This window comes from Porites lutea, chromosome 14 (assembly GCF_958299795.1).
Source record: "Porites lutea chromosome 14, jaPorLute2.1, whole genome shotgun sequence".
Taxonomy (NCBI): Eukaryota; Metazoa; Cnidaria; class Anthozoa; order Scleractinia; family Poritidae; genus Porites; species Porites lutea.
The window spans coordinates 18,857,934-18,871,493 of NC_133214.1; the positions used below are offsets into that span (position 1 = coordinate 18,857,934).

At 42.4% G+C, this 13,560-nt stretch overlaps 1 protein-coding gene across 1 annotated transcript in view; it reads left to right on the top strand.

Moving 5' to 3' along the window:
* Nucleotides 1-13,560, top strand: part of LOC140924219 (nesprin-1-like) — a 102,592-nt gene that overhangs the window by 44,578 nt on the left and 44,454 nt on the right. The window contains exons 26-40 of the mRNA XM_073374255.1: nt 483-803; nt 1,501-1,653; nt 2,302-2,475; nt 3,041-3,352; nt 4,584-4,751; nt 5,311-5,481; nt 5,703-6,293; nt 6,926-7,126; nt 7,558-7,869; nt 8,597-8,923; nt 9,384-9,707; nt 10,219-10,545; nt 11,085-11,333; nt 11,862-11,945; nt 12,362-13,550. Coding sequence (XP_073230356.1) covers nt 483-803; nt 1,501-1,653; nt 2,302-2,475; nt 3,041-3,352; nt 4,584-4,751; nt 5,311-5,481; nt 5,703-6,293; nt 6,926-7,126; nt 7,558-7,869; nt 8,597-8,923; nt 9,384-9,707; nt 10,219-10,545; nt 11,085-11,333; nt 11,862-11,945; nt 12,362-13,550 — 4,903 coding nt within the window. The remainder of the gene's footprint in view (nt 1-482; nt 804-1,500; nt 1,654-2,301; nt 2,476-3,040; nt 3,353-4,583; nt 4,752-5,310; nt 5,482-5,702; nt 6,294-6,925; nt 7,127-7,557; nt 7,870-8,596; nt 8,924-9,383; nt 9,708-10,218; nt 10,546-11,084; nt 11,334-11,861; nt 11,946-12,361; nt 13,551-13,560) is intronic.

The window sequence follows — 13,560 nt, forward strand, 5'->3', positions numbered from 1 at the left end:
CTGAAGCTACTCCATTATTTCGACGTGATTCGGACACTTACTCTCATCAGTGTGAGAATTTGTTTCAGAATCAGCATCACTATCATCATTATACCTACCCCTCCCCTTAGCCAACATTTTGCCCTAAACGAGAAGTAAGTGTTAATGTTGGCTTAGGGGAGGGGTAGGTGGGCAGTTTCCCAGAAACCTAAGTTGATCCCATGATACCATTAGGAATGGGTACAATATCAAGCAGCTGATTTGTGTGTGTTACAAAATCGTCCAAACTTATCAGCAGTACGCAAGTAGGTAACATATTTTGACACTATGGTGTAGTTTGCCAGCACCTTTCTGCTCTCCTCGGCCTTTTTCTCCTGCTCCTCCTTATGTTTATTATTGTCATATTCATCAACACTACCCCCTTCCCCCTAGGGTCCCTTTTTAAGGGGTAGCAGCTTCCTTCGGATGGCTTATGAATTGCTAATTCACGAATTTATCTCTAGGAGTTCCAGTCGAATTTTAGAAGCCGCCAGGACTCCTTCGAATCACTGGTCAAAGAAGGCCGTGAAGTACGTCTCCAAGCAAGCAAGGGCGAAGAAGCCGATCGTCTTGGCGAAAAACTCACGAAGTTAACCGATCGTTGGGACGAGATGTTACGATGGGCAGCCGGAAGGTATCAACTGCTGGTTTTATCGCGACATTACTTGGACTCCTCTAAGCATGTGGTACAATACCTTGAAAAAATAGAGGAGAAACTAAGCACCGCTAAGGATATACCCCCTGCGGTACTGGAAAAAATCAAAGAGGAGTCTAAAAGGGCTAAGGTAAGGAACAGAGGTAGTTCATATGTTGTCCCGTTCAATACCAGATTCCATTCTAAAAACATGAAGAAAAATTCTAAATTGTGAACCTGTGGATGGGAACATATGTTTTTACTATACAAGTGAAAGCTAGTGGTACTTTTTATCATGCTGTACGAAATGATTGTAACTTTTGAGACTGTGGATTAAATCATAAAGTGTGACCGTGCAAGTGAAATCTACTGAACAGTACTTTCGTGTGGTACTGTTTATTATGCTGTACGAAATTATTCTGACTTTTGGGTCTGTGGATGACATCATAAAGTGTGACCATTCAAATGAAAGCTACTGAGCAGTACTTTCCTGTGGTACAGGTTGTTATGCTTTACAAGCTGGTTCTAAGTTTTCGGTCTGCCTATGAAATCCTGAAGTTGTTACTATTTAAATGAAAGCTATTGAGCGGTATGTTCGCTTGGTACCGTTTATTGCGCTGTACGAGGTACTTCTAACATTTAAGTCTTATGGTATGACCATTCAAATGAAACCTCTTTGGCGTAAAGTTTGATTTCGGGCATCCATAAAAGTGACAGGGTTAATAGGCATCTTTAACACGTAGTCTTTATAATGAGACAGATGAATTTGTCGCGAGATTGACTAAAATGAAAATTAAAGGAAGCGCCTAAAAGTTAAAGAACTGTACCTCAACTTATTGTACTTCTAGGCAAAGGTGGATTTGTGGAAGCAGCAGTGTCTTGACCTGGATGTGGTTGTTAAAGAAGGTCATCTGATGTTACAACAACAATCCTCAGGGCAGGCGGTGGCATTTGACGAGAAACTCGGTAACCTGAACGTGGAGTGGCAAACGGTGATACAGGTAGGGAAGAGAAAAAGTTAAGTGAAAGTTAAGTGTGGTTAAACTTTGCGAAAGCATGGATAATATTTCATGACTTCTGTATCGCATTCGATGCTTAGAGTGGTTTTTTAGTACAATCATCGAAAGCGCCGGATTTCGTAATAGGCCAGGCTCTGTTTTAGTTATTAAAATCCATGCGTGGCTTCGTGGCTGAGGGGTTTAAAACGGAAGAAAACACATTAAACACAGTGAAATTCAGGGATTATTAATATATTTCTTTCATTGTATTTCCCTCAGCCTCGAAGCACAATTCTCATTATACGTCTCTGGGAAACTGCCCATCTACCCCTCCCCTAAGCCATTATTTTTCCCTAAGTGAGAAGTAAGTGTTAATGTTGGCCTAGGGTAGGGGTAGGTGGGCAGTTTCCCAGAAACGTTTAATGATTCCAAAATCAAAACTGGCCTATTGGGTTATTTTCATGAGTGAGCTTTGTAATAACGTAGATCTCTTACTTATTTCTAACCAATCAGAAGAGAAACCAATACTCTTTATTATTTATCTGGACTGGTCTCTGTTTGGTGATAAGGGGCTTTCAGAGAGAGTGGAACTATACTTTTGGGGTTAGTTAACGCAACGCAACTGATATGTTGGAATAATGGTTCAAACAGGACGTGGAGGAAAAGAAAAAAAGCATCGAGAAAACTGCTAAAAAGTGGTGGGACTTCACCAGGAACAAGTTGAAGATGATCCGTTGGTTGAAAAAGAAGGAAGGAGATGCAGAGATGCAGAGGTCAACAAGCTGCCGCATTGATAGCGCTCAAGACCAGCTCACGGCATATCAGGCATGGTTAACCATTGTCTATCTATAAAGGATGTCTTACACTTGTTTATAACTCGAAGAACTTTCTTTACGAAACGGTCTGTGGTCAGTGGTAGATCTAGGAGGGGGGCGGGGGAGGGAAGGCGTGGTCTCCCACGTTATTTTTAGGGAGAAGCGGGGAAATTGTTTTCAAGAGAGGGCCTCCCTCAAATTTTTATCGTGAGGTCTGGATTCGCTTCTGTGTTCGTTATATATCGGTAAATCGGAATGGTTAAAAGAAAGCTATCACGAATCATACAACACTAAGCTCGAAAATATTCGAGCATTTCTGGGGTATTCAGGAGGTACTCTTTAACCCTCGGGCTTCTTCGGGAGCCAGCCTTCGGGACTATTAGCGGTATATTCTAATTTGTTTCGCTAGCTTGAGCGGTTTTTCTGAAAGAGTATTTTGGGAAATGTAGGTTGTTATCAGTCAATATCATGACCTGTTCGCATGTAGCCTTTCAGCATTGTCTTAAAACGCTTGTGAGAGTGTCCTTAACAAATTTTTCCGTGAAGTATTTGATGGATTTTTGTTACCACTTCAGGGAATCCTTGATCGATTGAATGCACACAAGCGAGATTTAGAAGCCCTGAGTAAGGCTGCCCAAGACATGATGGAAGTGGATGAGGATGGCAGTGCAGTAAAAGAAATGCAAGAGCTGATTGAACGCTTTGAAGCACTACAGAAAAACATCTCGGAAAAAAGAGAATATTTCCAGCGAGTAACGGGCAAGTGGCACAAGTTTGCTGAGCAAAAACACAAGATGAACTCGTTTTTCAGAAACACTCACGGAATTGTCACAAAGCGACAAGTAAAGAGTGCAGATGACTGCAAAAAGCAGATTCAGGAGTGCAAGGTAACCAAGACCGAAATAAATATCGTTCTTCTTCGCTTTCCAAAACGCAAATTTCCTACCGCCTTTTTGACTTGAAAAAGCTTTAAAGCTTCATAGCAGGGGGGGGGGGGGGGGGGGGGAAGAGACGAGGTCTGGGACCGAGAAACGATGTTCTCACAACTTGCAAAGCGGTCACCCCGCGTGGTTGTCAGCGGAAAATTGCAGTACTTTTCCCACAGTAATATTTTTAGACTTTTTAGAAGCAAGAAGCGACCGGCAGAGGAAATCAGAAATGCTTACTGAAGAAATAAAAATTGAAAAAAATAATATCATGCATCTTTGTTTTTCTTTCATATCGTATTTGTCTTTCGGTACTGAAATTGCGGGGGAAACCGTGTTAGATCTTAACCAACAACAATGCGCTCGATCGATACATCGTTTTTGCCGGGTAAGGATAACTTGATGTTGATAAAAATTACTGGAGAAAGTGTCAAATTTATCGGAAGCAAGTAATTCGGAGAGCTTTATAAATATGAGCTTACAGCTCTACAATCATAACTGAATAAACATTCACACTTCATAACATTTCACTTCGTTTATTACGATCAGTCAACACCTTGAATCCAAAGTTAAAATTCAAAACGATCCTAATAAACAAATCACAACTACTACTGAAAGCTCTGTACCTTGAAGCGACTTTAACTTTCCTAAGGTTTGCAGCAAAACACTGCTAGATAGCTCAACTCTAGCTCTTCGGCGGTTCTTATCAGCTGTACGGATCGAGCTATATGTTGCATATTCCAAACTCTGCAGAGGGAAATTGTTTAACAGAAAAAGAAAACCACACACTATTTCTGAAAAGCGACATAAAATCAATAAATTTGCGAATTACCAAAATATAATCGTGAGAAACAGTCCCGCCTTCGATCGCCATGTTTTTGTTTCTTCTCAAGACCGTTGATCTATGGATTTTGACGTAATGCGTATGATCACTACACAAATCCGCTGGCAAGACTTTTGCTGATCGCTTTGCAAGTTGTGCGAACATCGTTTGGATTTCATTTAAGAGAATGTATGGGAAGTAGCTTACCCCCCCCTGCTTCATAGTAAGTTGCGTATCAAAAAAAGTCGTTACAAGTGGTGTGCACTTGACAGGTCCGCAAATAAACAGAAGGCATTTTGTCCCAGCTTGTTGAAAAGACTTTACGGTGTAATACTTTGTTGTAAAGGGACGTTGGTGTTGCTTTTGCAGGCTGTAGGCCAAGATCTGGTTGAAAACGAAGCGATTTTGGAAGCCGTAAACCAAGAAGCCCTCCAGTTACTAGAGGAAATTAAGAACGGGGATGGACTTGTGGATATGAATGGATTCGAGGCACAGCTGCGGTTAGTGAATGAGAAGTGGAATGAAGCTAAAGTTCAGGTACTTATGTTTGTTGTTAAATTCATAGAAAGGATATGTGGTCCGTGACCAAGAGTTATTATATAAGCGATCCATTTTCATGCCTGGTTTTAGCCAGCTCCTTCCCTGGTCAGTTGATGTAGCGCCATTCTTGTGAAGAGAAGGTTACTTGTTCACGAGTTCCTTTCCTGATCTGTGACTATTGGCGTCTTTTCATTTTAAACAATCTGGGTGTTAGGGCACACTGTCGTATTTTCCAGGTGGACATATAGCTTTTGAATAGTATGACTTTGCGCAACTGATCATTGAGTAAGTTTGGCCTTCCTCTAATCCGTTCTTTTGTCTTACAATTTTCCGCATGACGTATGCGGGCTTTTGAGACTATGCTGTTATTTCTAGTTTACTCCTATTGGTTGTAGTAGACCAAGGATGTTCTAGTTTTTACGTGTTCTCCGTTATGCTTTCTCTTTGAACGTGTGGTGATGTGGTGATTTATCGTCAACTTCCTTTTGGTCAAATAGCGTTATACGGCGTATCCGACTGTGACCCAGTGTGTCGTGACAATTTTCTTTATCTTCAGGTCGGTGTAAAGCAGCAGGCATTGGAAAAAGTGGCGAATGAGTTTGAAGTACTAGAAAAAGACAAAGAAGAAATTCAGCAATGGATATCTGACGTTAAAAAGGAATTGAGCTCGACCGGAGATCAAGAAGACAAGAACCCGGATGTTGTCATTCGACGGCGCAAGTTAAAGGTTTGTGTTTCTGAGTCATATGCTATTGCCAAATTGGTCAACTTGCAAACTGTAAAACAAACAGCGAAGTTTCCTGCGATTGTCCGGCCGAGCATGCTTACACTTATTAGTCAATAAATGAGGCTTCAGTATTGGTATCATTAACCTTTACGTAGAGCAAGGTAGTTTCCAGGCTAGAATTTCATGCATAACCCAGAGACCTCGCATTTCCTTATTCGTAGGACCAGGTAGCTTCGCGTGAAGACCAACTTAAAAGACTCAGTCTTCAAGCCTTGAAACTGGTCGAAGATTTCTCTGATAGCGTCGATGTAGACGTGAGCGACTCATTTCAACCCTTCTTTCAAGAATGGGAGAACGTTCAAGAACTTGCTGGGCGGCCTGTGGATGATGCACAGAAGACAACTCTGCGAAAGCTCAAGAGATCCTTATCCATCCCACCACAGTTCACCGTTCAAGGTGACAGTGAGAACGAGCCCCTTCCGGAGTTGTCCCCGATGCGTCGTCTCGGGGTTCGGAGGTTTTCGTTCGGAAGTGAAAACTCTTTGGACGTGCGGGATCGCAAGCGCTCTTACGAAGCTTCCATGGATACGCTATGGAGTTCCAGCAGCACGTTTTCGATCAACATTGACAATAAAGATGATGACCCGGATGAAGTAGCTGGTGTATTTATTGAAAACGCCCTTAGAGCTGGAAATTATTTCGTTGGAGGTAGCGAGCCAAATTTGTTGGACGGGCGATCCAGAGAAGGGACACTGTCAAGTCAGGATTATAGCAAAGCGGATGTTGTAGAGGCCATGGACACTTCAGCGCAGGTAAAGTTCCAAGGTTATCAGTCGCTTATGTCCCGCCCTTTAGGCGTGATCGAGGAAAAACACTTATGTGGGCTGCACAGGGGCTAACCCTTCGCAGCAGCGATAAATTTTCCTCTTCTGTCATCTTTAAGTGTTAAATTCATGTTGCGAGGTACTGAAAGATACATAGTACCACGTGAAAGCAATTCTGCCAACGTTTTGCTTGTTTTTATCAGACCACAGAATTTCTTCCTCAAATTCATTACGTTCATTACCTTTTTTGGCTCTGGGAGTTAAAGGGTTGTTGAAAGACTAGACATTTTACTTTTCCAGTGAGTCATTTCCAAAGTTTATTGTTTGTGGGAAGAATCTATCCTGGCTGATTTTTGTTTCCGCAAAGGATTTAAGTTATTAAAATTCCTGCAAAAAAATTGCGTTGCAAATACTCTTACAATGTTTGATTGGTTTCTTGCAAAGTTAGAAAAAATGCTTTGTAGCGAGACTTGTTGCGATCATAAGGTTTGGCGAAGGTTTGTTACCCCTTACGCTGATGCTGTTGACAATCATTTCTTTTAGTCTCCCAACCTTTTTACTTTATTTTGTACTGTTATCACAAAGAGAATTAAGATACCAATCATTTGATGTATCGTTAGGTTGAGCAGTGCTCCAAGGAAAGCTTGGAAACCGTGACAGGGGATGAAACACCAAGAACTGAGAAAACAGAACAGGAAATAAGAGCTCTGCTTGATAACGTCATAGAGAGGATTGTAAACACTTGTACGAGACTCTCAGTGTGTGCTTACACGACCGATGATTCTGTGGAGGATGTGGAACACAAGTTACGCGAGACCAAGGTTTGTAGCCGATTTGGAGAAAAAAAGGACTTGAAACTGCCTTTTTTAGCTCGCTCCCTTGGGGGTATTATTTCAGAGAAGGTACAAAGGGTTACGTCTTAGAAAATGGGAGAGAGGGAACGTTATTCTCTCTAAGTAAAGCGTCATTCTGGTTAATTGACCTAGATAAAGTTATTATTTTTGCTAAGGCTTTTAGGAACTGTTTTTGAAAAATGCGCGTTTTTGAAAAAAATATATATCGTTTAGTGTTTCGGTTCTCAAGGACTAGAAGGTTTGGTAAAGTGCTCCATTGTCCTGGGTATCTTGGGAGGTGAACAGTGCACTCCCACCTTATGTACGACCATGACGTTACGTGCATATTTTTTATGGCCTTTTCTCGCCTTAATATAGCTCCACTGTAGACAACTACTTGTTATTCCTTTCTTTGTAAGGCCTTAGAAGACGATCTGAAATCTCAGAAAGCCGAGTTAGACGATCTGAAGGAAGATATGCTAAAGATAAACTTAGACGTAAGTTCGGTAGACAAGACCTTGGAAGAAGCTGGAGTCAAGCTTGACGAAACGATTCCTCAGCCACCAGAATTAGAGGCCGAGCTTGACTTTGTGGTTGAGCAGTTTAGCGCCTATATTGTTGCGGTGCAGGAGTGGGGTGCGTGGTTTGGTCCTGCTTTGGCCACCCTAGAGAGGTGTCGTGGGACCTACAAGAATCGGAGCAGCCTTGAAGATATGAATGATCAGTTACAGGTAACTTGGATCCAGGTATTGTGTGTTGCAGAGAATAGGAAAAGCTTTTAAGTGAATTCTTACAGCGTACTACTTATAGAAAACACTTAAACTGGTGTTACAGGAAAATACTGCTTGGCATGTTTCTATTAGAAAAGGCTTATTTTAAAGACCGATAATCGAATAATATTTGTGTCCCAGTTTAAACAGCACTAAAGGAAAGTACTTTCCAGAAGCTTCCATTTTACAATGAACACTTATTCACAATTCCTTAGTCTTAACACCGTTGCAGAACATGGAAGACGCACAAGGGGTATCACTGCTTAGTAGCTTTCATTAACCCTTTCACTGCCAGAGTGAATGATGGAGTTTGTGAGGTAGTTCTAACTTTTACTTCTGTGGAGAAAATCCTATGGCGCGATCATTCAAATGAAATCTCTTTGGAAGTACTTTCATGAGGTGTTATTTGTTTTAAAAAAAATTACAAAATGAAATTTGGGATTTTTGTCGAATTTGCCTTTGGTCATATTTGGCAGTGAAAGGGTTAAATTGGTCACACCGCAGGATTTCGTCCACAGACTCAAAAGTTAGAACCACATTACAAGTCCCCTTTATTTTCTCTGGGCGGGAAAGGGATACAGCAAGGCCCGCATCGCGTCTTCCTGAAGGGTTCACGGATTTTTCCTTTACGATGTAACTTAACAATGTATCAAAAAATACAAGAAGAATTTATCTCCTTATGTCCAAGGTACTTCTAGATGAGATGGACAAAAACGACCAGCTGATCGGCGAGGTGTACAGCAAGGGCGATGTTCTGCTGCAGGTCATCGCAGGCAAAACAAAGGCCACAGTAGAGAGCGAGCTCAACCAACTTGAGGAGGACTGGGCCGAGTTCTGCCAGGATGCACTGGCAGTGAAAGGGGTAACAGAGCAAACTATTCAAATGTGGAATGAGTTCGACGAGAACAGAGACAAGCTGGCCGAGTGGCTTGGAGAGCTGGAGCGAGCTTATGCAGAAGCGTTCATTGGACCCGCGAATCTAGAAGCGCTCACAGAGGAGATGGAGAAAAACAAGGTGCGACATAACAGAACATTCCCTACTTTAGAAACGAGAAAGGAACTACAGTGACGAATAGCCCACGTTCGATATATTAAAATTCTAAGATGACTCCGAGGCTTTCTGGTCATTTTTCTATATTTGGTTTGGTTTTCTTTGTGTTCAAGTCTCTTCTTGGAATTGCGAGACAATGGAGTCGTAGAAAAAATTGCAATTTTGTCTCTAAAGCCTGGGAGTCATGTTAGAGTTTTAATATATCGAGCGTGGGCTATTGTTGGTCAACCTTACTTCACATAAATGAGGGGAAGAGTAGTTTTTTTGCCTTCTCTTCTTCCCATGAAGCAGTTCTCTTAACATGTGTTAATTCCCTCTTCTGCAGTTCAATGACAGATATATATGATCTCATGTCTTTAGTACTAAGTGGGGTTTAACTGTACTCAGTAGACGCTGTTAATTTTTTGTTGATTTCTACCATCAGAGCCTGCGAAAGGAAATGAGTATCCAAGAACTTGTGCTGGACTTTGTGAATGTAAAAGGCCAGGAGCTTAGCAGCAAAGTGGAAGAGAACCAGTCGATAGAAGCCGATCTTCAGCAGATCAATGACATGTGGAACAAAGTGCAGGAATTAGTGACCGAGAGGACCAAGGAGCTCAAAGGTATAGTGGCTGAGTTGAGTGACTTTGAAGAGGAGCTGGGACGCCTAGGGGACATTTTGAATTATACCGAAGTGTGCCTTGATGAAAGTTCCGCAACTACGAACCCTGGGTACAACGGACTGCAAAACCAGTTGGCGAAAATGAAGGTGAGGTATTTAAGTAACATCTCTTTTTCCATTCCCAAAATTACCACTCCACTCATTTTTCTTCACCCGGATTTGAATTGTACCCTTAGCTGTCTTTAAAGGCACAGCGGCACAATGGCAGGTTATCATTGGGCCGAATTCCCCTTCATTTTATGCGAGAGGAGGGGTTGGGTTTCAAGTGGGAATTCCGTTATTAACATTCTGGCCCCTGTTGTTCAAAAGGTAGATGACGCTATCCTCTGGATAAATCTCTTATCCAGTGGATAATGCAATTGGATTTTTCTTAAATATTTATCCGCTGGACAGTGATTTATCCTGTGGATGGCGCTATCCAACTTATGAAGAAGCAGGGCCTGGCTTGGTTTGAGACTTTCTCCCAAATTTCTGGTGTGTATTGCTTCGCAAAGACAACGAAATTTGAAAAACAATTGTCCCGTTTGCCAAAAAAGCTATCAGTAGCGTTAGAATTGTGCTATATTTATCATGGACATTTGTCTTTTCATGTTTCCAGGCCGTTGCCAACAGCTTCGAAGGACACATGGCTCAACTTTCCGATGTCCAAGAACGAGGGTCTCGGCTCCGTGAACGCTGCAACAGCGAAGGACGAGTAACAATCGATGACAAGCTTCGAAATCTCCAGCGCCGCTGGTCAGATGTCAAGGAGAAGATTTCCCGCAAGGTACAGGTTGTTGAAGGGGAGATCGACGAGTGGTCGACGTTCACTAAGGAGTTAGATCAGCGGCTGACAGAACTGCGTAATGCGGATATCAGTTTGGGTGTGGTGATTATCAGCACTGCTGAACTGGCGGTGCTGGAAGATCAACTGGCCAACGTCAAGGTTTGTAACCATGGGGATGTTTTAACTCTTTTCTTTTCGTTTTTTGGAACGAGCAAAGAGGAGAGGTCTGGGATCTAGGTTATCTTTGAAGAGATTTCACTAAAATTTGTGCACCATCGACGTTTATGTACAGACTGAAAAGGTAGAACCACCGTGTACAGCATAACAAACAATACCACGGGAAAGTACTGCTCATTAACTTTCATTTAAATGGTCACACCATGGGATTTCATCCACAAAATCAAAAGTTAGAACCATCTTGTACAACAAAACGAAGAGTACCACAGGAAAGTACTGCTCAGGAGCTTTCTTCCGAATAGTCACACCGTGGGATTTCATCCACAGACTCTCAACCGCTTGAGCCGCCTTGTACAGCATAATAAACAGTACCACAGGAAAATACTGCTCAGTGGCTTTCATTTAAATGGTCACACTTTAAGATTTCATCCACAGACTCAAAAGTTAGCATGACATCATGTCTTCATTATTGACTCTAGAAGGGATAGGATGAGCAGTGTTTCTTTTGTTAACTGTGACAGGCGCTTTGTGATAACCTTGAGCAGTCTCAGCCGCAGCTAAACCAACTCTTGACCAATGGCCGCCATCTGTTAGACAAGGTCCCGGATAAGGACGACCGTGAGTTCCTGGAAAGCCAGCTGAAAACGCTGGAAGAGTTGCAAGCGAGCGTGATTCGCAAGTCTCTGGCGAAACAAGAAGAGCTGATTCGATACATTGTTCAGCAGCAAGATTTTCAGACTCAGGTCCAGAGTTGCATGCATGTGTTGCAGGTAATGTTTTACACATTTACAATGGTCTCGCTTCTAATTCGCAATGTTCTAGACGATTGAAAAACTGGGCGGGTTATGCGACCACAAAGCTTCTTGGGATCGTTTGGATGAACATTATGAAGGTCAACAAAAATGGCACACTTAAATTGGTGTGCTGAAACTACAATAATAGTTTCAGAAATGCTACAAATTTTTACTTTTACAGAAGTCCTTAAGTCCTTGACGCACCAGGTGAGTCTTCTTCAGTCAGAATAACCTTGAGTGTGTCTTCAGCAGGTGGCTCACTGCTAACCGCCGTGTTTATGTTGTCCTCCAAATGATCCCTAGAGCCTTTGCTGTAATAATTCGCACCAGTTCCCGCCTAGTACAGAAGATGGCCAAATTGGCTAAAACTTTCATGTTGTGTATGCTGGTTAGTTAAACCTAGGCTGAAGACCTGTTATGAGGATACTCTTTAAAAGGTTATGGTAAGAATCCATAGTAGTCAAGTTGCTTTAGTGAAATGTGTGCAACCATGTTCATTCGCAGGAAGTTGAAGTGTCTTTGAGCGACTGGGAACTAGGTGTGGCATCCGGGCTGAAAGAAATGAAAGAGAAATTATCGCTTTGCGAGGTAAGACACGAAAAACATGTTTTGTACTTGATGGGGAAGCGAAGTGTTCAGTTACAGGGCTAATCTTCATCTTCATTTTATGCGTAAATGAAAGGTAGCATTCATCTAATTCGTTTTGCGCTTCGTTATGTAACACAAGAAATCTTGAAATAGTATATCCTGCATTTGTGAATAAGCAGTACCTGTTTTTCTTAATAAAGCAAGGAACGAACCTGAGGTGCAGAGACAGGAGACTGTTCAATCTTAAGCTCTTGATCAGTGTTTTCACTTGCTACTGTGTCTCAAAAATCAAATACATTTGGTTTTCATTTAATTAACGTACTTGTCTTTTGGAGGAAGGGGATGAACACGAAAATCGGATAATAGGATGGCCTCTGAGGGTAAAGATTTTTAGTAAGTTTTCTTCTTTTCCCCAGCCGTTACTAGCAGAATTACAGACACAAAAGGAATTCGTCAACAACCTAAGCGACAAGGGCAGGAAAATTGTACAAGATAATCCACAGAAGAAACGGGAAACTCTAGAAAAACTACGAACGGTCGGTGATAAATGGAAGAGGGTACACAGACTTGCAACAGAAAAGAAGGACTACCTTGCAAAATGCATTGCTGAAGTAGAAACTTTTGAAGTGAAGTACGACGAATGCATGGACGCCCTGGAGAAATTCTCCAGCGAAACTACAGCCCTGATGGATACCTCTACAGATTTATCGCATGTCGAGTCTTCAGTTGACGAAGTCCTTCAAGTTGGCCATCGAATTACATCCCTACTTCCTGACAATGAACGTGCCATCTTAGAGGAACGCCTCGAGAAACTGCGTTTTACGTGGAAGGAGTTACGTGACGTTCGTGACGAATCCGTGCGCGTCCGTGCGGAACAGGAGGTTCTGAAGGTAGAAGAAGCGAACAACTTGCATTCCTCGAATGAAGCCTTCAAGGTGGAAGTAGATGACTTAAACACTTGGTTAGATGAAGCGGAGAGTACTTTGAAGATCGACATGTTTAGCGTTCCAGAGGAGGAGCAGATGAATGTAATAAAAAAGCAAGAAAAGCTGTACAGCGAGATCCAACAACAAGGTTTAGTGGTGGAAGATCTTTTGTCCAAGGGAAGGAAAGTATCGTCGCGATTGAACGAGCAGGAACGAGCTGTCATGGATGAGCAGTTGGAAGGACTGTCTGTGCGGTGGAACTATGTGCGCACTCTGTCTGATTTACAGAGCAATGAGCTTGAACGTTGTATCGGAGAACAGTCGGATTATTACGATTTACTGGAGAAATGTGTGATGTGGATGCAAGAGGCTAGCGCTTCAGTTGCAGCTGATGCCGCTGACCCTGCTGATACAGTAGCTGTTGCGGCTGAACTGGAAAAACACCGCGAGCTTTGTCAGGAGATTAAGCATCGAGAAGAAATGGTGGCGTCTGTAATCAGCAAAGGCAACATACTGTGTGGTAAGCTAGCACCAGAGGAGCAGGGAGCTGTACTGGAACAGCTGGCTCGTGTCGAAGACGAATGGAAGATGTTACAACAGCAAGCTAAGGAGAAAGAAAAGGAGTTGAGAAGATGTCTAGGAGAGACGGTGGAAAATACGGCGGATGATGGTACGTCATGCTCAGTGCT